Raw genomic sequence first — 24,093 nt, 5'->3', positions numbered from 1 at the left:
ACCACCACAAGCTGTGTAAAGAAATGGGAAGGCAGGGCACAGGTAACTTTGCCAAAAGCTACTTCCCCAAGTGTCTGAGGTAAAGATCAAGATCAGACGCCTCAGTTTTTGGCCCTAGCAGCTGCTGCCAGGCAGGTAGTAGGCTGAGGGCCTTCACTCATCCACTCCCTGAATCTTCACAGCAGCTCCTGAGGCAGCTGATATAAAAGAGAAAACTGAGCTTCAAAGACACTCACGAACTCACCCGGCTCACCCGGCCAGGAGGTGGTGAGGGTGGTAAAGCAGTTGGCAGGTTACTTTCTGCTCAGGTGTGGTTGGGAGACTGCTCTAGCATGTGACCACTTTTAAACTTAAGGAGGAAGAAAACTGAGAAAATCACACGAAAGTGGGTCAAGCTAAATAAATACATTCAGTTTCACCACTTTGAAGGTTAGTGAAAAAGACCAAATAGCACTATCTGGTCAGTGATTCATTTATTCACCAGGCAACGAGTTAGTTACTAAACACCATCCTAGAGGTGTGTGTGGAGCTTTGGGAGGGCGTAGACCTCAGAGGAGGGGCTGATGACGCGGGGAGGGGGGGTGGAGGAGGGGGGAGAAAGGACCGATAAGGGGAAGTTCCCAGAAGGTTCTCCCAGGCGTCGGGTGGAAGGCTGGGAGTCCTGCCAAGATGAGATAATGTTGAGTATGAAGGTTGTTCTGAAAGGGAGAGGTGAAGGTGGTGATGTAATCACAAGAGGGGTGTTCTCAACTCAGTTTTGGCTGACTGCAGTGAGGTGTGGTATGAGAGGTAAGGTCTCCAGGTGGCTTAGAGTGAGTTGGTATGTTTTAATCAGTAAGATATTTTAAATAGGGAGAAAGTTGGAATGCCTCTGGAATGTAGGTTTTTGCTGATGTTTTTGTTCTTTAATCTTGTGCATGTTATCAATGTGCATGTTCCGTTTAAGTTTTAGAATTTGAGAGAGAAGTGGGAACACAAGCCAGATAATGCCACATTCAATTCCTGCCCTCAAGTAAAGGAAGTAATAAGGACATACTGAGAGCTGAACTTTGAGTTGGAAGAATCTCAGTAATGTCCTGCAGATCAGACTGGAAGAGTTATTTCCACTCTCGTGAGACCAAGGATCAAAAAGCCATGACCCACTGAGCGACTCCTTGTGTGGCCTAGCATAGAGGAAGTCCCTAGGGTGAGGAAACTTCTAGAGAAGGAGGAATAGCCACAGGCAGCAGGACTCAGCTTTCCAAGGGGCTAGTGCCCCAGGAGTGACTTTGCTGGGTATAGCGGGTGGGTGGGGAGTGTGGATGCCTGCCTGTGCCCCTAAGCCTGTCCTCAGAGCTTGGGCTCCAGTGACCACTGCCTGCTGGGGTCACCAGCCCTTCCCCACTCCCACAAGCCTCCTCTCTGAGTGGAGCTGGTGACCATGGACCCTGGGCCCCCTCCTTGATGAATTCTTCCCAGGATCCTACAGAGTTGGTAGATTCCCTTGGATCTGGAGGCCCCACGCAAACATAGGAAGTGTAAGCCACAGCAGGCTAGCATTCTCCACCATGTCGTCTTTCTCACCATATAAGCCGTGCTTCGTAATATGTTTGTAGAGCTCTAGGAAGTGGCAGCCAGGCTGGAAGGAGCCCCCATTGGGGTAGAAGTCATAGTGTGCTATGGGCTGTTTGATGCCCACACTCAGGCCCATGTGCTCCTGGGTAAAGGTATGAATGGCGTCCACAAAATTGGCGTCATCTGGCGAAAGACGGTCACTGGGGGAAGTTCCCTCGAACAAAGGGCCCGCTGCATCCAGCCCTAACAGGAGAGCAAGGGTAAGCGTGAGGCAGGAGCCAGGGCAGGGGAGGAGACTGCTCTTTTTAGCTTTTTGATGTTATTGCATGTTTGTGAGCCAGCAGGAAGAAGAAAATCCTAGGGCATAATCTTTCTTTAGAATATTTTGCTATAACCTTTTCTCAGTAAAACCACAGTAATTCATGGTGCTGAAAATTACACACAGGCTGGGCATTATCTACAGGGAAAAGAGGTTTGCAGGAACTCCAGTGGTAGAAATAAGGTCATGAAGGAATGCTTGATTTATTTAAGCAAATCAATTTTAAGTATCTCTCAAGCTACTCTTGAGAGCATCTGTTTGCATACAAAAAACCCACTGCCGTATTGTAAATAGTTCTAACCTCCCCATCAAAGAATTTATTTGCTTGCATGTTGTCAATAACTTCCCTAAACAAGCTGGCTTTTCTCCTACACTAATGTCATTTCACTGGAATATCCAGAATGGCCTTGAGGCATCACTGTGCCTGGGTGAAAATGTTGTGAGCAAATAATTCAAAGCTCTGGGCCTTAAGTGACAGATGTCTTTGCATGAGACAAGTGGCAGCCCCTGGCTGACTGTAGTTGGGGAATATTTGTGCACCCAAGTTTTTCCTCTTTCTTCCTTTGCCTTCTCTGGAGGACCCTTTGATGTTCCACGTCAGCCCTGGCTTCCACCCCCGCTGCGCAAGGGGGCCGCCTGTTCTCCAGCCCTCCCTCACCTATAGTTACAAATGAAAGATGTTCTTGGGGTGATTTATATATTTTTCTTCAGCAGGCTGACTACAAATGACAGCAGAGTAATGAACTGTCCTGCTGCCTCTGACGTGTGGGTGTGGCTAATAATGCCTGAGGTGGCCCAGGACGAAGGCCAAGGTGGAGAAGGTCCTGTATTGAGTGCTGCCTCTCTGATTCTGACTCAGCCTTCTATGGAAGGTCTGCTCACTTCCAGACTATGGAGGCTCCACAGAGGGGGGCACAGATACTGGCTTATGGACCAGGCCTCCCCAGTCACCAGCAAGATGAACAAAAATTAAGGATCAAGAAATGAGTTTTCATAATGACAAGTTTACTTTGTTTAAATGTCTGTCTTTATCCCTATCTTTTTCTCACATTAAAATAAATCTCTTCTTTTGTGAGGTAATGGCAATAGTAGATAGCAGATGCCAAGAATGTTCTTATGTGATAAAATAAAAGGTCACAACAATGTTTTTCATCTTAAATTTCTGTTGAATTGTTTTAGCCTGCTGGGTCTTAAAGGATGAGTAGGATTTTGGTTTGTAGACTAGGGCTGGGTGGGTGAGCAGTGGTAAGACATTCCAGGCAAAGGGACCAGGACATACGAAGGCCCAGAAGCACAAGAGGCCATGAAGTGTTTGTGAAGTGCAGATAAGCCTAGATCATGGATGACTAGAACAACAGGGAGGGAACAGTGGGGGGAGAAGTTGGGGAGCTCTGGGGATACTACACCAAGAGGGGCCTTGCCTACGCCTTCTGCGTTTGGTTCTGTGGGTATTACTGGGCCTTGGGGATGTGGCTGGGGAACAATCCAATCAAGAGTGTTCTTCCAAACATAATTGGCGTTGCATAGAAGATGAGACTAATGTTAAGGATGCCTGGGAGGAAAGGCCTTGCACACCTCGAGTTCTTCTTAAGAATCTAGGAATATTTCTAAGTGGTGTGGAGCTCCCTCCCTCAATCCAAATGAGTCCCAGAGTAAGACCCAGGGGCTTCACAAATGTGCACACCGAGGTGCAAACGTGGCAGATGTTACAGCAAACTTAGGGCTGTGATTCTTTAACTCATTCATGCTGGCCTTTCAAACTTTAGGTTGAAAAATAAACTCCTTCCCACTGCAAAAGTGTGCAGAAAGTCTACTTTTTAGGCCATATTTGGCATGACTAGGAGAGGCATTCATCTGAGGACAGGCAACGGGAGTCGAGGCTCTATTGGCCCTGGATTCTCTCAGAACAGCAGTCTGTGACAGTGGTCATGTTTGAATGGTGCTACAAGTCCTGTGAATACCAATGCAGCATGAAGGAAGTTGGGGGTGTGTTAATAAGAAGACTGTTGGAAAAAGAGGTCCTTGCTCCATGCCCCTGTGCGGTCATGGAGATGACGGTTGTTAATGGCTGTTAGTTACCAGGCATGGTTACCTGTAATTCTCCCAATCTTGTGCTTTCCACCCATGTAACTGCCAGCAAATCCTGAGACATGTGCACCAAGGCTGTACCCAATTAGATGAACGTTGCGTCGAGAAAATCGAACAGATTCCTAAAAGACAGCAGCAAGATAGTTAACGAAGATGAGCTGCGGGATAAAAGCCTTTTGTGGGGTCCAGCTTGTTCCTGGCGCCCATCCTGGTCTTTGCATATCATCCCAAATAGGGTGCTTGATCCAAACTGCAGACCCAGGGTGGTTTCTTACCTTGCTGACTCTGTCCTCTCAGAGAGGCACACCCCTCTTTCAGGCTCAGCTCCCTGGGGCCCTGCTGGTGATGTCTCACTGCCTGCCTGTATTCCCTTGGACAGTAATGCCCTGCAGAAACGATCCCGTTCATTTGTGTGAAGTGTGATGAGGCACGGGGTATGCTTAGATCCCTTAGCATGTCCAAGGGAGTGAGCATATGAGGACTAGTGGGTGGGTCGGGGGAGAAGATGGTTTTACAAAACAGAGGTTCCAGCCAGGCATCTGAGAGCCCCCTGGGGTCGGGTCTCTGTCCTGTGCCTTCTCTTCCCATGGGCTTAGCCAAAGTGCTTGTCCTGTGTGGGTTGCTTTGGAGACCAGCTCAATCCACCTTCTTAGAGGAAGGGAGGGAAGGAGGGAGGGCTGGAAAGGGCAGGTCTTACCTCCAGCCACCGGAGGAGGGCTGCGACCTCCCGGCCCACGAGGCGGGTGTTGCGGACGGCAATGGCATAGTGGTGGTGGGCCAGGGTGATCCAGTCAGCCAGCCCCACGTTCACTGGCTGGGCCAGCTGAGACTTCAGTGCGGCCACCATCTGCCAAATCCAGTCTTCCAGCAAGCCATCCACCTGGGGGGCAGGCCCACAGGGAGTCAGCTTCACGGGAGGCCTGGAGGGGGCACCACACTCACTTCCTCTTTCTTTCTATCCACCTTTTTTCCCTCCTCCAGCTCTTGACCAGAGCTTGATCCTTCTCTCCAAGAGAAAAACCTTAACACGGGTTTCTCAACTACAGCACTATTGACATTTTGGGCCAGATACTTTTTTATTATGGGATGGGGGGCTGTCCTGTCAATTGTAGAATATGTAGCAGCATCTCTGGCTTCCAGCAACTAGATGCCAGCAGCAGCAGGCCCCCGCCTGCCCCAGCCCCCGGGTTGTGAAAACCAAAAATGCCTTCAGACTTGGCCAAATGTGTGCTGGGGACCACCCCCAGGCCCCTGAGAACCATTGTCTTATCATATCTATTTTAAGACATTCTAAGCCTTCAAATAACGTGAAAGTCTATGTAATCAGGCACTGAACTCTGATCTATCTATCCTTCGAGGGTCGGCTCCAACACCACCTCCTCCACACCTCTGAATCCCAGCTCCCTTGCCCTGCTCTCTCCCACTGTGCTCCGCTCGCTTTAGAGTCACGAGCACCATTAACTGCAGCAGAGCAGGAGAGGAGCTCAATACATGTTTATGGAGAATCATTCTGTGTATGTGGCTTGTTTGAGGACCAGTTTGCAGGGCACTCTTAATGGTTTCACAGAGCAAAGACATTTGTGCTGGGTCTGGAAGGATGAAAAGGAGTTCACTTAGAATCCAGTGGGCAGTGAATGTGGGGGGTGTAATGGGACGATCGGGCAGAAGGAGGGCTTGTGCAGAGGCACAGAATCGTGGCAGGGCCGCATGCTGTGTTTGGGGAGAGGAGAAAAGTCAGTTGTGGTTGAAGACTAGACGAAGCAGGAGAGCAATACTGATGGCTTGGTGTGTCACTTAATAAATATTAACCCAGTGCCTTCTATGTAGACATAGAATCTTGGGTTCAAATCCAGACTTCCCCAGTTACTAGCTGAGTGACCTTGGGTGCGTTATTTAACTCTTCTTTGCCCCAGTTTCCTCATCTGGAAAATGAGGATATTAATAGTGCCCTCCTTCCAGGACTGCTGTGAAGATGAAATCAGTTGACAGATGGAAAGCACGCAGAGCAGGGTCTGGAACACAGTGAGCACCGAGTGAATGTTAGTTGTTGGAGCTGTTATCATTGTTACTATTTTTACTAGTAATAGTAGATGTATTTCGGTCTGGGCAGGATTTTGAGAATGAAGAGCTCATCCTGTCTTCATGTCACATTTGTACACAAGACCTTTATTCAGTCATTCATTCAGAGAACACCTGTCTTTGGAGCGCCTCAGTATCCTGCATACGGTGGTACAGGAGGGGAGGGGAAAGGGTGCCACAGGCTGGAGGCACAGCGGGAGCCAAGGCCAAGGGGTGACAGGCCACACGGCCTGTGGAGGAGCTGCAGGCAGTTGGGTGCTGCCGGAGGCTGAAGCGGGAGGTGGGGAGAGCAGAGGAGGTGCAGAGATGTGAGGGAGGCAGGGAGGGCAGAGGGCGGGCAGGGTCAGGTAGGTGGGGTCCTAGAAGAAGTACCAGCCCTGCTGTTTCTGACCTCACACCCCGTGCCCAGCTCTGCCCTCCACCAAAGCTCTCTCTGGAGGTGCTCCTTCCGTCCCACCTTCCTTTCTCTTTTCCCGCAAGGGAAGTACCCCTGTCTAAAGCAGCTGAGGAAATGGGACGCTCATCCCTATGGTGACTGGCCTCCTCATCCACTTGAGGAATTTCTGTCGGAACTTTAGTTCCCTCCAAAACAGGTTTCATTTCTCAGCATCCTGCCCTCTGCCTCCTTTTCCAGATTTTCTTAAAGAGACACAGATTGAGCTCCTACCCCAGCTGGAGAGAGCCACAGAGAGGAGATTGCCGTGTGCAGCCTGCTGGGGGCCTGGGGGCCAGTCAAACCATCCTTGACAAAGGCCCACTGAAATGTTCTTTGACAGTGTGAGCTCTGGAGCCTGAGGACTCCAGATTTGGATTTCTGTCCATCGTGCGCTGTGTGGCTGTGGAGCTACTTGACCTCTCTGAGCTATAATTTTCCTCATCTAAGAGACGATACTGACCTGCCTTGTAGGGAGGTGTGAGGATTAAATAGACTGATGCATAACGTGAGGGGCCTAGCTTGTGTCAGGGTCTCAATCTGTTGTGTTGCTTCTCTAGGGACAGGAAAGCCCACTGCCCCCTTCACTGCTGCCCCCCTGATGTGGTGGAGCACACACTTCCCTTGAGGGAGACCCCTTAGAATCCTAGAGGCAGCTGCTGGCAGGCTGGGGGAGCCTCTGTGCGTTTCCCCATAGCAATGGCAGGCACCCTCTCTCTCGGCTGTACCCACAGGGCTCCCCACAGCCCCACGAGGTGAGGCATGGAGTCCGGTTTGTTCATACGGAGGCTCTGAGGCTGCGCACAGCAGGCTGTCAGTGAGTGGATGTTGACAGTGTGGCCCATGGGTGGATGGGCCCATTTGCTCTCTAGGGTGGGATAGATGGGGTTCCAAGAGTATTTTTCAACTAGATGGTCAGGAAAGGTTTTCAAGTCAAGAAATGGACTCCTAGTCTCTGGAGGTTTCAAGTTGTAAACTAAGCTTCAAATTGTGGATGGGTTGGAAACCAGGGAGGCAGAGTTTCCTCTTGGAGACAAGCCCCTGCTTAGTTTGATTTCAGTCATTGCCCATAATGTTCTTTCTCTCCTTCTTCCATAGTAACAGGATTTTTAGCATTGCTAAAAAGCTATACTTTCTCTTAGTGGCTGCATGTCTCAGCAACCTTTCTACGAGGTATGGCCAATGGATGTAACTGGAAGCATTTCACAGATGCTTCTGGGAAGCTAACCTAAAAAAAACACTTGTACCAAAAGCCACTGAATTGTGCCCTTTAAGTGGATGAATTGTATGTGTGTGCATTATATTTCAATAAAGCTCTTTGAAAAAACTCTCCTACTCTTTGACTCCTTTGTGTACCCCTTTTATTACATTGTGCTACCTGGAATAAAGATGTGATGGCTAGTGCTCTAGTAGCCATAGTGGACTATGAGGATGAGGGCCACGCAGTGGAAATGAGCTGGGTCCTGAGGACTTCACTGAGCAAAGCCATTTACCCAACTTGAGATTATGTATCTCTGGGCTATTGTGTGAAGTGGGAACAAACTACAAACTACTGGTTTATTTGAACCACGATCAGTTTAGGTTTCTGTTATTTGCAGTTTAATTTCACCCTTACAGATACAACATTTCATTGGGAAACTATGTCTAGCTTTCTACCTCCTGTGAAACATGCAGATTCACTTGCATGGACTGCAATCCCTTTGGGCCCTCGTGTGCTGTATGACCTCTTTGAGCCCATTTTATTATCTGAAACGTGGAGATAATAATGCTTTCCCTGTCCTGCTTACTCATGGAATTGAGTTAATCAGTGAGATACTGTGTGGGGAAGAACTTGCAAAATTGAAATGTGCTTTACAAATATTATGCATGCAGTTGTTATCACTGGCTCCCTATCTTTTTATTAAAATTGAACACACTAGGGACAAAAAAAGAAAATGTAAAAACCCAGAGAAAAAAGGCACGTCAGCATTTCTTACCGACCACCCATGGATTATCATCACCAGAGGCAGCGAGGAGTTGAAGCCGCATTGCTGTAATGTGTCTGGGTGATTGAGCCGAATCTGACAGCCCCTATCGGGTTCTTCTTCAAAGAGCAGGAATCTGGTCTCTGTCTCTTGCAATGTTTCAATTGTTTCAACAGCCTGAGATCTTTTTCCAAATGGCTCTGGAATATAAGATTGGGGCTATTACTAGCCATGGCATCCATTACACCTCTCCCAGCTCGGGGACAACCCACAGGTTTCTAAGGACACCAGCCAGAGGGGTTACTGTGAGGTGCTTCAGGTAAGCATGAGCTACAGTTTTGGGGAACTCAAAAGAGCCCTTCAGCAGAATAACCATTTCTTTCCTGGGAAGTGATGGAGGGTGACCTAGAAGGACCCAGCACGGAGGTGGAGGGTGCCAGGTGCTCCCTCCTGCCATCCTGGTGACTAGAGGATCAGCCAGCCAGACACCAGAGTGACTCTAGGACAGGAGGAATGTGGGAGAGGAAATCGGGACTGAGGCTCAGAGAGGATAAGTATTCACCCCAAATCTCACTGCAAATAAGTGATTGAGTCAGGTTCTCTCTGACTCCAATTCCTGTACCCCTAAGTGCAGAGTGTCTTAGATGACACTATGCATTCACTCCCAGAGCTCAGCCTGTTCTCACATCGTATCATGCAGCCTTGCATGGACTGCGTAGGGGTGGGGTACAAAGGGTCACAAAGGGAGCTGTGGATTCTACTTGATCAGGAGTGTGGCATTCAAGGAGGACCTTTTAGGGAAAGTGATGTCAATCGTGGCCTTGAAAGATGAACAAGGGCTTGTGTATATGTGTGAGTAGATGGTGGGAGGGAACAGGGCTTTCTGAGCCAAGGGAACAGAAGAGTAAGGGCTCAGAGGCATGGGACCTTGTGGGCATGAGACAAGGTTGGGCAGCTGGCATGTGGGAGCCCTGGCATGCTGCAGAGTCTGGAGTTCATGCTCTAGATAGGCTGTTGCTAAGAAGTTTTTCAGCAGAAAAGAGTAAGTGAATCCCCATTTACAATCACTTAAAGACTGTACACGAGCAGGTTGGGGAGGAAAAGACTGGTGAAGATATCACCTTAAGTTGTTTTCCCAAAGGGCCACTTAGCCTCCCTTTCAGGGGATCCCCTCCTGGGATGCTTTGGAGTCGGGGAGGGCAAAGCAGCCCAACACCTGTCAAGGTCAGGGCCTCTGCTCAGGGCCTGGGCGAAGCCTGGGGAGGTGATATGCTTCCAGGGTTAAGGCATCACAGGACGGGTGACATCTTTGTGCTAAGGCTAAGGATCAGGCCAAGAGCTGGGGGAGAATGCTGTCACCCTCCTGTCCAGCTGAGGGTGGGCCCTCCTGTGGCTGAGGGGTGGGCACAAGGCCATACCAGCATTTGTAGTCAGTGAACTCAATTCAGCCCAATTATTAAGGACCCCAATCATTCTTTCTGAGCATAAAGTAATTCAGGCCTTCTTAAATAATAAGTCTTGGATTTTTGGTTTCAGGGGACAGCAAGACAGAGATGATGAACCTACAAAGTGCATGGGAAAGTATTAATGACACCAATTTTCCTACCCAAAGGTTATTAATTCAAAAGGGTATTAATTCCCAGCACAGGGCAATGATTTTTCACTATGATGACAGAATGAAATGGCAGCATATTTTATTAAAAGGATTTGTGAGTGAGAATCTGAATACCTTCTCTGAGATAATAGAGAAAATTTCGACTGCCCAGCTCGGCATTCCTAAGCTAGAGGCTGCCTGGAGCTTGCCTTGCCCCCGCCAGCGCACGCCCAGCTCACGCTCCCCATTTCCCTGGGTGCGCTGCCCTCCTGGTCTTCTGGGTCAGAAGCCGGGGGGCCACCCTGCCTTTCTACGTCAGCTTCCAATCAGTCCAAAGCTTCAAGTCCCCAAATATCCCTAGAGTCCAGTGCCCTAGTCGGGGCACACACTGTTTCTTAGTTGGTTTACTGCAGCAGCCGCCTAGCCACTCACTCTGGTTTGGTCTTGCCAAGGTCTTGCTGCTCAAACAATCTTTCTGGATTGTAATAACTAAGCTTCTAGTATTGCAGCCAAGGCCACCACCTGAATGATGATGCCACATCCCCCCACTCCTCCCATCTTCCTTCTGCTGCCCCAGACTTGCCATAGCACCCCAGTACCATTTTACCCCCTGCACCTGTGCTCTTCGGCTCTGGTGTCTCTGCTGCTCTCGGGTGAACCCCGGACCGCCCATTAAAATGGAACCGATGCCACATCCGCTAGGGAACTTTCTCATCTAGCTAGAGATAATGACTGCCTCTTGCTGCCAGCACTGCATCTGCATTGGGTCCCTGATCCTAAGGCACTTGGCACTTGTCACGTGGCCTGGTAATTTATTTGTTGAGGTGTGTGGTGTTTCCTCCACCAAGCTGTGAACTCGTGGTGTGCAGTGCTGGGAGGTGCTCACTAAATGCTCAGTGAGCAGGGTGGTATTCTGTGGGACACAGGTCTCAGACCAAAGGCTAACATTTCATTTGTCAGCCACTCACACATTGGAGCTAAATGCAACCAGTTTTCTTTTATTTGTGACCCAGGAGCTAAACCTGCCCTTGTTGCAGGATAGCTGTCTTGAATGCTAAGAGGACTATATAAAAGTGGAGGTGGAAATAGTACCTATTTCATGAAGCTGAAGGATTAAATAGGATATTTATAAAGAGCTAAGAACAATGCCTGGCACATAATTAGCACACACGGAAGGCCGTGTTGTTAAAGTAAGTATGAATTGGAGCATCCAGCACCTTGCTTGCGTTTTTGATCTGTGAAATCCTTTCTTTCTGTGCAGCTTCGTCCCTGTTGCCATCACAGGACCAATTCTGTCCTATGTGTATTTACTCTGGATTTAGCTAGAAGAACAAGCCATGGCCCTGGTGTCTCGGGCCTCAGGGCTGTTCAGGAGGGTCATACGGAAAAACAGTTGTCAGATGGAAAGGCCCACAGACAGCTGAACTGAACCGAGTGCTCCCTTTCCCCCTGGGAGCCCTGGCTTTCTTTAGGATGTGCATGAACAAGGAAGCACACACACACACACACACACACACACACCCCTCCATTCATTCATTTCTTCAGCAGATGCTTGTTAAGCACATATTATACTATGCCCTGGGCCCTGGCAAGGCAGTTCACAAAAATTCATAGCTGAAGAAATTGGGGCAAAGAGAAAATAAGGGCAGTGAAACAACAAAGACAGAAATGGCAATAGACTGGCATCCTACAATGTACACTATGTGATTGTGGAAGGCGGCTGATGATAGGTTACAGAGTTTGTTCTGAGCTTCCTGTTGTCCAAATCAAAGAGGGAAGCAGGGACAACACAGGATTCATGACATCCAGTTGCTCACATTCTTGGTCCTGAAGCCTGAGATGGTTGTCCTGTGGGTTATAAAAAGAGGCCACTGGGTGAGGCAGTGGCCATTATCTTGAACATTATTCCTGCAAAACATATAGTAGCAGGTTATGTGGCTGACTCGGAGGGCTCTGCAGTCCTAATCGCAGCTGCAGCCACAGCACCAAGCAGTGTGTAGGTCACATTGAGTCTCCATGACGCTCTCTGTTGTAATCCAGCCGCCGTCCCTGTGTCTGAGGGAGGCGGGGCCACTGCAGGTCACATTTCTGGGAGAAGGCGTGCAGCTCCATGAGAGCGGAGTCTGACTGGCTCCTTCATGGAACATACGAGTGCAAGAGTGTCCTCAGCCAGGCCCTGGTTTCAGGGACTCACTGCTGCCACCATACCCATGCATCAACCAAAATCTCTTCCCTAAGGTTTAGCCCTGCACATAGCCAGGTCTTGACTGGGCATCCTTTGGCACTGCAAACCCATGAAGCCAAACTGAATTGATTTTCTTTCCTCCCAACTCATTCTTCTTCCTTGCTGTCTATGTTTCCTATTGTCATAATGCCATCATTTGTCCACGTTATTGCTCCAGAAGAAAGCGTAGAGCTGTCCTGGGGTGCCTTCTGGACTCAGCCTCAGGGTTATCTTCTCTGGCCGCTGCCACTGGCCTAGTCTAGGACCTCATGACTTCTTTGTTTTTTTTTTAATTGTGGTATTATAATGGACTCATAACTGTTTTATATTTTGTCTATTTGTAGATTTAATCCATGCTCATTGTATCTGTACAATCTGAAAAAGGCTTAAATGGATAGTCTCACAGCTCAGAAAAAAAAACACAAGTGATAATTGGAATATTTCCTTCTGTTGGAGTATATCCTTTTGTTAAGGAGATATTTATTCCATAGATACTTACTTGGGCTTTCTATAACTAAGATCATATTATGTGAATGAGGTTTAATATACCTCTTTTCGTATCATGGTGATTTTCTTATGACACTAAAAATTCTTCAAACACATGCTTTTGGAAAGTAGCATAGGTTGTTTACATATTCCATTGTTGTTGAACATTGAGGCTGTTCCCAGGTTTCTTTTTCTTTATATTACAAACAATGCTTTGATGACTATCTTTATACATAAATCTTTGCCTGAACCTACGAGTATTTTCTTAGTACAGATTCCCCTAAGTAAAATTATTAGCTCCCTAAATGTGATCTTATTTATCTCTTTAGTAATCTTATTTATATCTCTTGACATATGCCTATATATCCAAATTGATTTTCAGTACTTTTTAAGCTTACAGTTACTCAGCACTTACTCTGTGCCAGGCACTTTTTAAAACAGTCTTATTTGCATTAATTCATTAAAACCTCACTACAACCTCACTACAAGTGAGTAAGTTGTAAGGAAACCCAGTGATTCCCTTATGAGTGGGGAGATTAGTTCCAATTGTATTAGGTAGGAGCAGCTCCTTCTCTGGGCATGGGTTCTGAAATTGTCATTTTCTCATGTCTTTAGAAGATAAGAATGTGGGGATGAGGCTGTGGTTTTGAGAGGGAGAATATTAACTACTGTAAATGGCCAGACCCTTTGAGGGAGTCAGCCCCAGTAGCCTGGAAAGCAAGCTGGGGCCGGGAAGGCTTGGGGTCGCTCTCTGCATGGCAGCAATTACTGGGGCAGCAAGACTTCCTCCAAGTTAGAAAGAGAAGCAGGGTGCAGCCATCACATTTCTAATATTAGATTCCTTGCAGCAACTGATTTCTCCATTCCTCAGTCAGCCCCCAGGTTTGAAAATTCCTACTATTTCATTCAAATTATTTCATTTTCTTTTGGGTAAGAACATCATTAGGTGGGTGATTGCAGGTGACTGGGATGGCACACGAGAGGAATGGATTCTGCAGCAGAGGGCCCCTGGGAGTCAGGACCTGTCTTCTGCCCGTGATTCCCGGGCTGTGTGCTTCTGCTCAGTTTCATGTTTGTCCAGCTCTCCCGGTGTATCAGCTCAGGCTGAGGACACGAGTGCCTAAAACAGGAGCCACAGCAACTAAGATGCTCCCCTCACGGTTGTTTGTGAAGTATCTTCATATTCGTCATTTAAATTGCTAATGTGGGTGTGTGTGTGCATGCGTGCGTGTGTAATTTCACTTTGCTAACATGGTCTGTGGAAAATATTCCTTGACCAGGGATGAGTGCAGACTCTTCCGGAAGACTGTAATTTCCTGATTACCCCCAAACCCTGTGGGCCATGTCGTCTACCTAGGATGGTACAAGCCTCTGAGATAAATGCAGCTCTGTCCTTGGCTGCTGTGGTCAGGCCTATAATATGTACTCAGGAAACAGTAAGTTCAGAATTTCTAGGGCTACAACAGGTCGGAAAACGTGAACAATTCATTTGCTGCTGGGCCTTTACAGATTCAGCTGCTAGCTACTGCTGATCTTTGGTGATAAGCAGATCCTGTGTGAGGTCGTGGTGAGGAATGCTTCTCTTACTCCTGCCATCCTGAATTTGGCCCTGACCAACATCCCACCCTCTCATTTATTTATTATCTTGAAAATATTATGTACCATCTCAATAAAATACTAGCAAACCGAATTAAAATAATACATCAAAAGGATCATCCATGATGAAAGTATTATCTTCTCTGCCTCAATTTCTCATTTTGGATTGTCTAGCTACTAATCTTTGTAATATCCCCCAGCTTTTGTGAACATCCTAGTTATGATATTGAACCTAAATCACTGAAGGCATAATCACTCCTAAGGAGGGAGTGAGGTGCTGTATAAAGCTGTGGCCATGTTTCAGGTCATCAGGAAATTGTTTTGGACCCAGCAGAAATTCCTAAATTTGTCTCGAATGGATTTACTTTACAGCTGCTCTTTTAAAGGGGTTTGGAACCTAGAGCCTCGATGCAGTTGACCTTTCGAGGTTGTCACCTTCCTTTCCTCTGGTATTTCTGCTTCACCCGTTCTTGTTTGTTTGTTTTGCTTTTTGCTCTTCACCCTTTTGTTGTCAAATAAGACGTTAAGTTAGGGATTGTCATTGAAGAGAAACTATTTGTATGAGTCTGACTTACTCTGTTCTCTTTGTCTATTTTGGCCTGATTCTGTTAGCGATCCTAAAGCTGCATCCTATCATTTCTCCTTTTGTGATTCCAGAGAAAAAAAGCAACTAGAGGCTGTGTTCTTGCTGGAAAGGTTTTCTTTTCCCCCAAACTTCCTTCTTATGCTGTACTCCTCTGCAACTCTAGTTAGAATCACAAGGATTTTTTTCCCTTCAAGAAGTTTGATTACGAAAGAATACACTATTCAGAAAAGCTTTCCCTTTGTACTGGAATACTCTTGGGATAATGGGGCTTACTCTCCTCAGGTGGTGACAAGTTCATGGGCATATTCTGCCCCAGATAAGTTCAAGGTAGGGCGATGACTGTCCTGTTACACAGGGTGACTTGGCCACTCTACTTCAAGGGCAACAAAATGAGTAAGTGGAGAGAGAAAAGATGATAAAAGTTGCCCTCTCTATTAATGATTACTCCAGGAGTTTTTGTCCAACATCCAATGTGTGACATGCCTTCCTGTCCAGCTCTTGCCCATGGGACCCCCTGGCCTGACAGGCTCTGCTGCCTTCCCCCACTTGCCTCGTTAACGTCACTCTTTCTCCAGTTCTAAACTCAATCTTTATTTCCTCAGGGAAAATTCCTCTCTTGACTTGGTCACATATCCCTATTATTTATTCTCCTAGGTACTTTTGCAGTTGTAATTTTCTTTTAAAGTAGTCATTATTCACATGTCTGCATCCCCTGTTTGGTGGTAAGCTCCATGAAAGCAGGACCTATGTCTGGTTTTGCTGGCACTGAAAGTCAGCAGAGCAAGGGGCTGCTTGCTCTGAAGTTCATTTCCAACTCGTACTACTTGTGTTACCTTGGGCAAGTTACTTAACCTCTATAAGTCTCAATTTTCTCATCACATTACCTGTAAGGTGGAGATAATAATAATACCTGCCTTAGAGAATTGTTTTGAGGATTTAAGGAGTTAGTACTGACAAAATTCTGTAACAGTGCAAGGCATGTTGTATGTGCTATATAAATGCTCACTATTATGATAACTTGCCATAAAATATATTTGTTGGAAGGATGAAAATGATCCCGAAATGGGTCACAGATCTAAATTTAGAAGTAAAGACCATAACAATTCTAGATGAAAGCAGGAAAAATCTTTACAATATTGGGGAGAGCAAAAAAATTTTTTTTAGGATATCAAGAGCACAAAGCATGGAAGAACAAAATGGGTGTATTAAATGTGTCTTCTGTTTGAAAGACCCAGTTGAGTAAATGAAAAGCCAACCCAGACTGGGGGAAAATACTAAAATACATACATCTGACAAAGGGCTTTTATCCAGAGTATATAAAGAACACTTATGACTCAATACATGGAGATGAATGAAAACAAAAATACAACAGTTCAAAAACTGTGGGACAACACAAAAGGGGTTCTAAGAGGGAAGTTCATAGCAATACAGGCCTACCTCAAGAAACAAGAACAATCTCAAATAAACAGTCTAAACTTACAACTAAAGAAACTAGAAAAAGAAGAGCAAATGAAACCCAAAGTTAGTAGGAGGGACATAACAAAGATCAGAGCAGAAATAAATGAGAAGAATAAAACAATAAAAAAAATATCAGTGAAACCAGGAGCTGTTTCTTTGAGAAGATAAACACAACAGACAACCCCCTAGCCAGACTTATCAAGATAAAAAAGAGAGAGGACACAAATAAACATAATCAGAAACAAAAAAGTAATAGTGACATCTGATACCACAAGAATACAAAGAACTATTAGAGAATACTATGAAATATTAAATGTCAATAAATTAGACAACCTAGAGGAAATAGACAAATTCCTAGAAAACTACAACCTTCCAAGACTGACACAGGAAGAAACAGAAAATCTGAACAGATCAATTACCAGTAATGGAATTAAATTGGTATAAAAAAATTCCCAACAAATAAAATTCCAGTATCTAATGGCTTCACAGCTGAATTCTACCAAACATTTAAAGAAGAGCTAATACCCATCCTTCTAAAAGTATTCCAGAAAGTAGAAGAGGAGGGAATACTTCCAAATTCATTCTAGGAGGCTAACATCATTCTAATACCAAAACCAGAGAAAGATGATAGAAAAAGGAAAATTATAGACCAATATCCCTGATGAACATAGATGCAGGAATCCTCAACAAAATATGAGCAAACCAAATTAAAAAATACATCAAAAGGATCATCTACCATGACCAAGTGGGATTAATTTCAGGGATGCAAGGATGGTATAATATTCATAAATTAATCAATGTGATATACCACATTAACAAAGAAAAGGGTAAAAACTGTATGATCATCTCATTAGGTGCTGAGAAAGCATTTGGCAAAATTCAACTTCCATTCATGATGAACACTCTCAACAAAATGGGTATAGAGGGCAAGTACCTCAACATAATAAAGGCCATATATGACAAACCCACAGCTAACATCATACTCAATAGCAAAAAGTTGGAAGCACTTCTTCTAAGATCAGAAACAAGACAAGGGTGCTCATTCTCACCACTTTTATTCACATAGAACTGGAAGTCCTAGCCACAGCAATCAGACAACACAAGATAAAAGGCATCCAACTTGGTAAGGAAGAAGTTAAACTGTCACTATTTGCAGATGACATGATACTATATATAGAAAACTCCAAAGACTCCACCAAAAAACTATTAGAACTAATAATTCAGCAAAGTTGCAGGCTACAAAATTAACACACAGAAGTCTGTTGTATTCCTTTATACTAACAAAAAACTAGCAGAAAGAGAAATCAGGAAAACAACTCCATTTACAATTACATCAAAAAGAATAAAATATCTAGGACTAAACCTAACCAAGGAGGTGAAAGACTTATACTCTGAAAATTATAAGGCACTGATAAGAGAAATTAAAGACACAAATAAATGGAAATTTATCCCATGCTCATGGATAGGAAGAATTAATATTGTCAAAATGGCCATCCTGCCCAAAGCAATTTATAGATTCAGTGCAATACCTATCAAAATACCAACAGCATTTTTCAATGAACTAGAACAATATTCCTCAAATTCATATCAAACCACAGGAGACCCTGAATAAATAAAGTAATCCTGAGAAAGAAGGACACAGCTGGGGGCATTGCACTCCCTGACTGAAAGCTATACTACAAAGCTACAGTAATCAAAACAGTATGATACAGAAACAAGAACAGATCCATAGATCATTGGGGCAGAATAGAGAGCCCAGATATAAACCCACACATCTATGATCAATTAATATAAGATAAAGGAGCCATGAAAATACAACAGAGAAATGACAGTCTGTTTAATAATTGGTATTTGGAAAACTGGACAGCTGCAAAGAGAGAATGAAACTGGATTACTGATTAACTCCATACACAAAAGTAAACTCAAAATGGACTGAAGACCTAAATGTAAGACATGAAACCATAAAACTCTTAGAGGAAGATGCAGGCAAAAATCTCTTGAACATAACCACAAGCAGTTTTTTTCTGGACACATCTCCCTGGGCAAGGGAAAGAAAAAAAATGAACAAGTGGGACTACATCAAATTAAAAAGCTTCTGTACAGCAAGGGACACCATCAACAGAACAAAAAGGCAGCCTGAAGTATGGGAGAATATATTCGTAAATGATTTATCCAGTAAAGGGTTAACATCCAAAACACATAAAGATCTTATATGCTTCAAAACCAAAAAAACAACCCAACTAAAAAATGGGTGGAGGACCTGAACAGACATTTCTCTAAAGAAGAAATACATATGACTAACAGGCACATGAAAAAATGCTCCACATCACTAATCATCAGAGAAATGTAAATTGAAATCACAACGAGATAACACCTCACACCAGCCAAATAGCCACTATCCAAATATAAGAAATAACAAGTGTTGACAATGGTGTGGAGAAAAGGGAACCCTCCTACAGCGTTGGTGGGAATATAAACTGGTACAGCCACTACAGGAAGCAGAACAGAGGTTCCTCAAAAAACTAAAAATACAAATACCATACGACCCAGTAATTCCACTTCTAGGAATTTACCTGAAGAAAACAAAATCCCTGATTTGAAAAGATACATGAACACCTATATTTATTGCCACATTATTTGCAATAAGCAAGATATGTAAGCAACCAAAGTGCCCATCAGTAGGTGAATGGATACAGATGATGTGGTACAGATACACAGTGGAATATTATTCAGCCAAAAAAGTAAAATCCTGCCATTTGCAACAAGATGGATGGATCTAGAGGGTATTATGCTCAGTGAAATAAGCCAGGTGGAGAAAGACAAAAACCATATGATTTCACTTATTTGTGGAATGTAAAAACAAAAAAACCCTAAAATGAACAAAATAGCAGTAATACTCATAGACACTGAGAAGTGACTGGTGGTTAGTGTGGGGGAGGGTTTGGGTGGGTGGATAAAGGGGCACAAAAATTTTCAATCATACTGTAAGTTGGTTACAGGGATGGTAGTACAGCATGGAGAATATAGCCAATGATCCTGTAATGTCTTCCTATGTTAACAGGTAGTAACTGCACTAGTGTGGTGAGGGTTTAATAATGTGGGTAACTGGTGAACCACTATGTCGTATACTTGAAGCTAATATAAGATTGTTAATCAATTATACTTCAATAAAAAAAAAATCACTTGGAGATACTCAGCCTCTTTAGCTCGTTTATCATTGCATAAATGTAAATGTCATTCCAGTATTTGATGCCTTTGAGGAATTAAGATAGGATAATTAAATCACCTTTTAAATTTATGCCTATTGTTTAATTCAAATCTTTGCTTTTAAATTTCTAAATTCCTTTAATTTCATGTTAATTGAAACATTCATTCTTTTTCACATCTATTGTCTTCAACTTTTTCTTGTTACTTTTCAACATAAAATACGAGATTTTTTGTTTTTGTATTTACATGTGTATGTTTATTTGAAATAAAGTATATAAACATACATGCATACATACACACATAAAAGAATGCTTATGACTCAAGAATAAAAAAATACCCATTTACAAAATGGGCAAGAGATTTGAACAGCTACATCTTAAAAGAAGATGTACAAATAGCAGATTAGCAGATGCTCAACATCATTATTCAGGAGAGAAGCGCAAATTTGAACCACAACAAGATGCCACCTTTTCCCCTCTAACATGGCTAAAATTAAAAAGACTGACAACACCAAGTGCTGCTGAGAATGTGGAGTGACTAGAACTCTTCATACATTGCTAGTGGGATTGCAGCCACTTTGGAAAACTGGCAATTAGAGAAGTAAATGTCCATGTACCATAAAACTTAGCAAGTCAAGCCTACGAATTTACCCAAGAGTAACTGAAGCATGTCCACACAAAGATGCAAATGCTCATAGCAACTTTATTCATAACAACCTCTAACTAGTAACAATCCAAATGCCTATCAACTGGTAAATCGACAAGCAAATTGTGGTATACCCATGGAATGTAGCACAATGGAGTAATATTTATACTCAGCAATAAAAGGAAGACATTTCTGATACATGCAACAGCATGAAGAGATCTAAAGTGCATTACACTAAGTGAAAGAGGCCTGACTTAAAAAAAGTTGCATACTGTATGATTTCATTGATGTGACATTCTGGTAGAGGCAAAGCTACAGTGACAGAAAGTAGATCAGTGGTTTCCTGAGGCTGGCAGATGAAAAGGGCAAAAGGGAAGCCTTTGGAGGGATTGAAATTTCTGTGTCTTGATGATGGCAATGGTTCCCTAGGTGTACACTTTCAAAAATTGTTGAAAAATGAAGAATAGCCAAGTAATGCTGTAGTTTATCCACAGGGCCCTGTATGCTGCACAGCAGGCTTTCAGCACCAGTTGCTTGTACAGAGCTGGGCTGGCCTGACAAGGCGGGATGTTTCTGAGTTCTCTGCAGTTTGGGGTCAATGGGCAGGGAGAGCTCTACCCCTGACTTTGAACTAAATGATCAGATCACCCCAGGATGGGTCCAGCTCTGCAGTAACTCAGGGAGATGTGGCATACCTGGAAGGCTCTTCAGGCTCCTCTGAACCAGGGATGGCGACCAGGGCCTAGGGGCCCATCCTTGGGAAACCAACTCATCTGGCCAGAAAGGGTTAGAGATGAAAGAGACTTGCTGTGTAGGTGCCTAGCCTGGTTACTGACTGTTTTTAATTCTCTTTCTGTGCATCTCAGACAATCTGCATGTATTGAGGAGTAATTCGTTTTACTTTTCTTATTCAGTAAGAGTATAGATAACACCACCAATCTACTCTTCCATCATCACAACACCAGGTAGTGTCACAGAATTCCAGCAAAGATAAAAGACACACAACTTGAGCTGTCTTGTGTGGTTCAACCTCCCTTTATAGTTTGTTTGAAAAGAGCTCAGCGATACCCTCTCCCATCCCGAACCACTACTCCTTAAACACCAGGGACCTCTTACTGGTAATTATGATCTAGTCCAACTTCCTTATTTTATAGAGGAAACTGGCACCCAGAGAGGCCAATGGACATGTGCCAAACCATGCATCCAGTTAACAGGGGAATCAAAAGAACTCAGCTCTCTTGACATTCAAGCCAGCATCTTCCTAACCTACTGGAGGAGAGGCCCCATCCACATTCCTGCTGGGCTTTGGGACTATGTCCCTGTCACTGGTGTAAAGCTCAGCAGGCTCACATTCTGTGCCTCCTAGAGGCCTATCCTGCCAAGTAAGGCTCCTGGTTGTTAAAGCGGAAAAGTGTCCTGAGTCACAGAAGGAAGCTGCCGGGGCATCCCCCTTGCCAATGGGAAATGTCCCCAAACAACTGAGGCAACCTGAGTAATGAGAGTACACCCGCTCACACACCTGTCACAACTGTCTCGCCAGCCTCACCATCAGACGTGGTGTTTTCCTTCCCTCCCAGAATTCCCATACAGTTAAGGGGGCTGTGATGCGGCATCAGGATGTGGGGAGGCTGTCCTGGAGCTGAACGATTCAACAGCTCTTGGAATGACGGATCTTGACTTAACGTCAGGCTCCAAGCACCATTCTGATAGATAACTCAATAGTGTTCTTGCTCCAAAATTGTATTTGGATGTATAACAACTGTCCAGCTCCTGACTTTGAGCTTCATTTTCCATTATCCCTTGTCCCTCTGTCTCTGACATGATCGATACAATTGTCAAGTGAGGCTTAGAAGGAACAGAAGGAAGGGTGGGATAGATGAACTTAACCCTAATCACACAGTTTAGGGCAATACGTCAGGTGATATCACCATCAAGGGCTCTAGGAGCACTTGAGTTCTACCGGAGTCCTACCCCCGGAAGCAGTGGTGGGCGGGGCACCATCCTTTTCCACTGGTCACCCAGGCAGCCTCTTCCGGACTGGCTCAGCTCCTGCCCACTACATATGATTGTACAACCGGTCCACGTTTGTGTTTGCTGTGTGCCAGACACTCTGCTAAGCCTTTGTACATAATGCCTCTTATTCTGCGCCTGCTTGCGTCTGCAATGCTTCATCTGCCCTCTTTGTCTCAGCTCTTTCGGAAGGGCAGACCGAGGATTGCTTTTCCAAACAGACCTTGGACCAGTAGCTTAAATGGGAAAAGAGAACACAAATCCTTCTTGCCCAATCTGGCTTCCCAGTGGCGCAGCTTTGGTGCTTGTGCTGGGCAGGGCGGTGGGGGCACGGGGTGGTGGGGTGGGAGTGTTGCTCTGTTCACTCATGTATTCACTTATTCACTCATTCGTTCTTCTCTCTACCAGCACTTCCTGAGTCTGCTCTGCCAGGCATATTCCCACAAACAAAACTCGCCTTTAGCTAAATTGTTTCTGGACAAGCATTAGGTTTTCTTCCTTATTCTTTTAAAAATGTATTTGTTACACAAAAGGAGAAAAGAAAAAAAAAATACACTGACACTCTCATCATCCTAGTGGATTGGCTTTTTATTTTCCTGTGTTTCTGCTCTGTATCCAGGAGCTGATATATTTTCCATGTAACTGTGACATAATTGCTTTTTGCTTTTTCCCTTTCACATTATATAATAAATATTTTTTCATATCCTACAGTGTACATACTCATCATTGTTAAAGGCTGAGTAATATTCCACCCAGGGAATGTTTTGTAATTTATGTATCCATTTCCCTATCTGGGACAAGCAGTATGTTTCTAATTTTTCACCTTTGTAAACAGAACTGCCATGAACTTCACGCAGAGAGCTTTTCCTTTCACAGAATTATTTCTGCTAGGATGAATTACCTGGTGTGGGATCACTTGATTAAATGGTGAGATCATTTTGCTGACTTGGGAGTTGAAGCGATTTTATAAGCAAGTCCTCTACAGTTTGTCAGCCACAATTATTACTAACCCAGAAAATCCCATAAGACCCTAAACATTCTCATTAAAGCTGATGATCATGGGGTGCTGGGAACCAGCAGGAATTGGAGAGGCAGGTTAAAGGCTGTTTTGTGTGGCTGTCACTTTTTGCTAGTAACTCAGAATACCTTATTTTATCTAATCCTCATAACACTATCTCAAAAGGAAACTGGGTCTCAGAGAGGGTAATCATCTTAGCCAAGGTCACACAGGAAGGAGTTGAACTGGACTTCATGCTGAGGTGGCTCCTTTGCAGTCCTGGAAGATAAAGTCACCTGCTGGAACAGGCCCATAAACCTCTGACAGGCCTTCAGCACCCCCAGCAGGCTCACTAACCACAAGGATGTTTACATCAGTCTTTACACAATTGCACTCCCACGGTCCATGCTGGAGCTGTGTTGAATCACATTTATGTGATAGCTTTGAAGAGAACCCAGGGCCTGAAGGGAAGGCATTTCACATGAGCTGAGCAACTGACTGAGTATGTTCTTGTTTGGGTCCACTATACCTGCTTTTATAGACAATGTGGCTTTAGATACTAGAACTATGTCACTCATATTTAGCTGTTGGTGGTCTATATGTGATTGTGCACTGGGAGATGCTCAAGAGGTCCTAGTTTCTTGTTAACTCATCCTGGTTGACCTTGAGTAAGTTGTTTAACTTTCTAGGCCCAGTTTCCTCATCTGGAAAACGAGGAGTTTGGAGCAGCCGGCTCTGAGTTCTCATGGTGCTGCAGGGAGATATCCTGAGCACCTGGAGTCAGCTGGGCCAGAGGTCTAGAGCTGGCTTTTCCCCCAGCTGGGCGGGGCCTCAGTTTTTGCCTCTGGAGAAC

General features: G+C 44.7%; 1 protein-coding gene across 3 annotated transcripts in view; it reads right to left on the bottom strand.

Moving 5' to 3' along the window:
• The window catches only part of LIPC (lipase C, hepatic type), a 146,177-nt gene that overhangs the window by 17,908 nt on the left and 104,176 nt on the right, over positions 1 to 24,093 (bottom strand). For 2 of the 3 annotated variants that reach the window (XM_037021030.2, XM_073211906.1), the window contains exons 3-6: positions 8,450 to 8,637; positions 4,659 to 4,841; positions 3,966 to 4,083; positions 1,564 to 1,797 (exon numbers count right to left, since the gene is read on the bottom strand). In XM_037021030.2, coding sequence (XP_036876925.2) covers positions 1,564 to 1,797; positions 3,966 to 4,083; positions 4,659 to 4,841; positions 8,450 to 8,637 — 723 coding nt within the window. The remainder of the gene's footprint in view (positions 1 to 1,563; positions 1,798 to 3,965; positions 4,084 to 4,658; positions 4,842 to 8,449; positions 8,638 to 24,093) is intronic. The other variant, XM_037021031.2, reaches the window with a different exon arrangement.

The sequence above is a fragment of the Manis javanica genome, chromosome 8, assembly GCF_040802235.1.
Source record: "Manis javanica isolate MJ-LG chromosome 8, MJ_LKY, whole genome shotgun sequence".
In the NCBI taxonomy this organism is placed as follows: Eukaryota; Metazoa; Chordata; class Mammalia; order Pholidota; family Manidae; genus Manis; species Manis javanica.
This window is presented reverse-complemented; position numbering and strand designations above follow the sequence as displayed.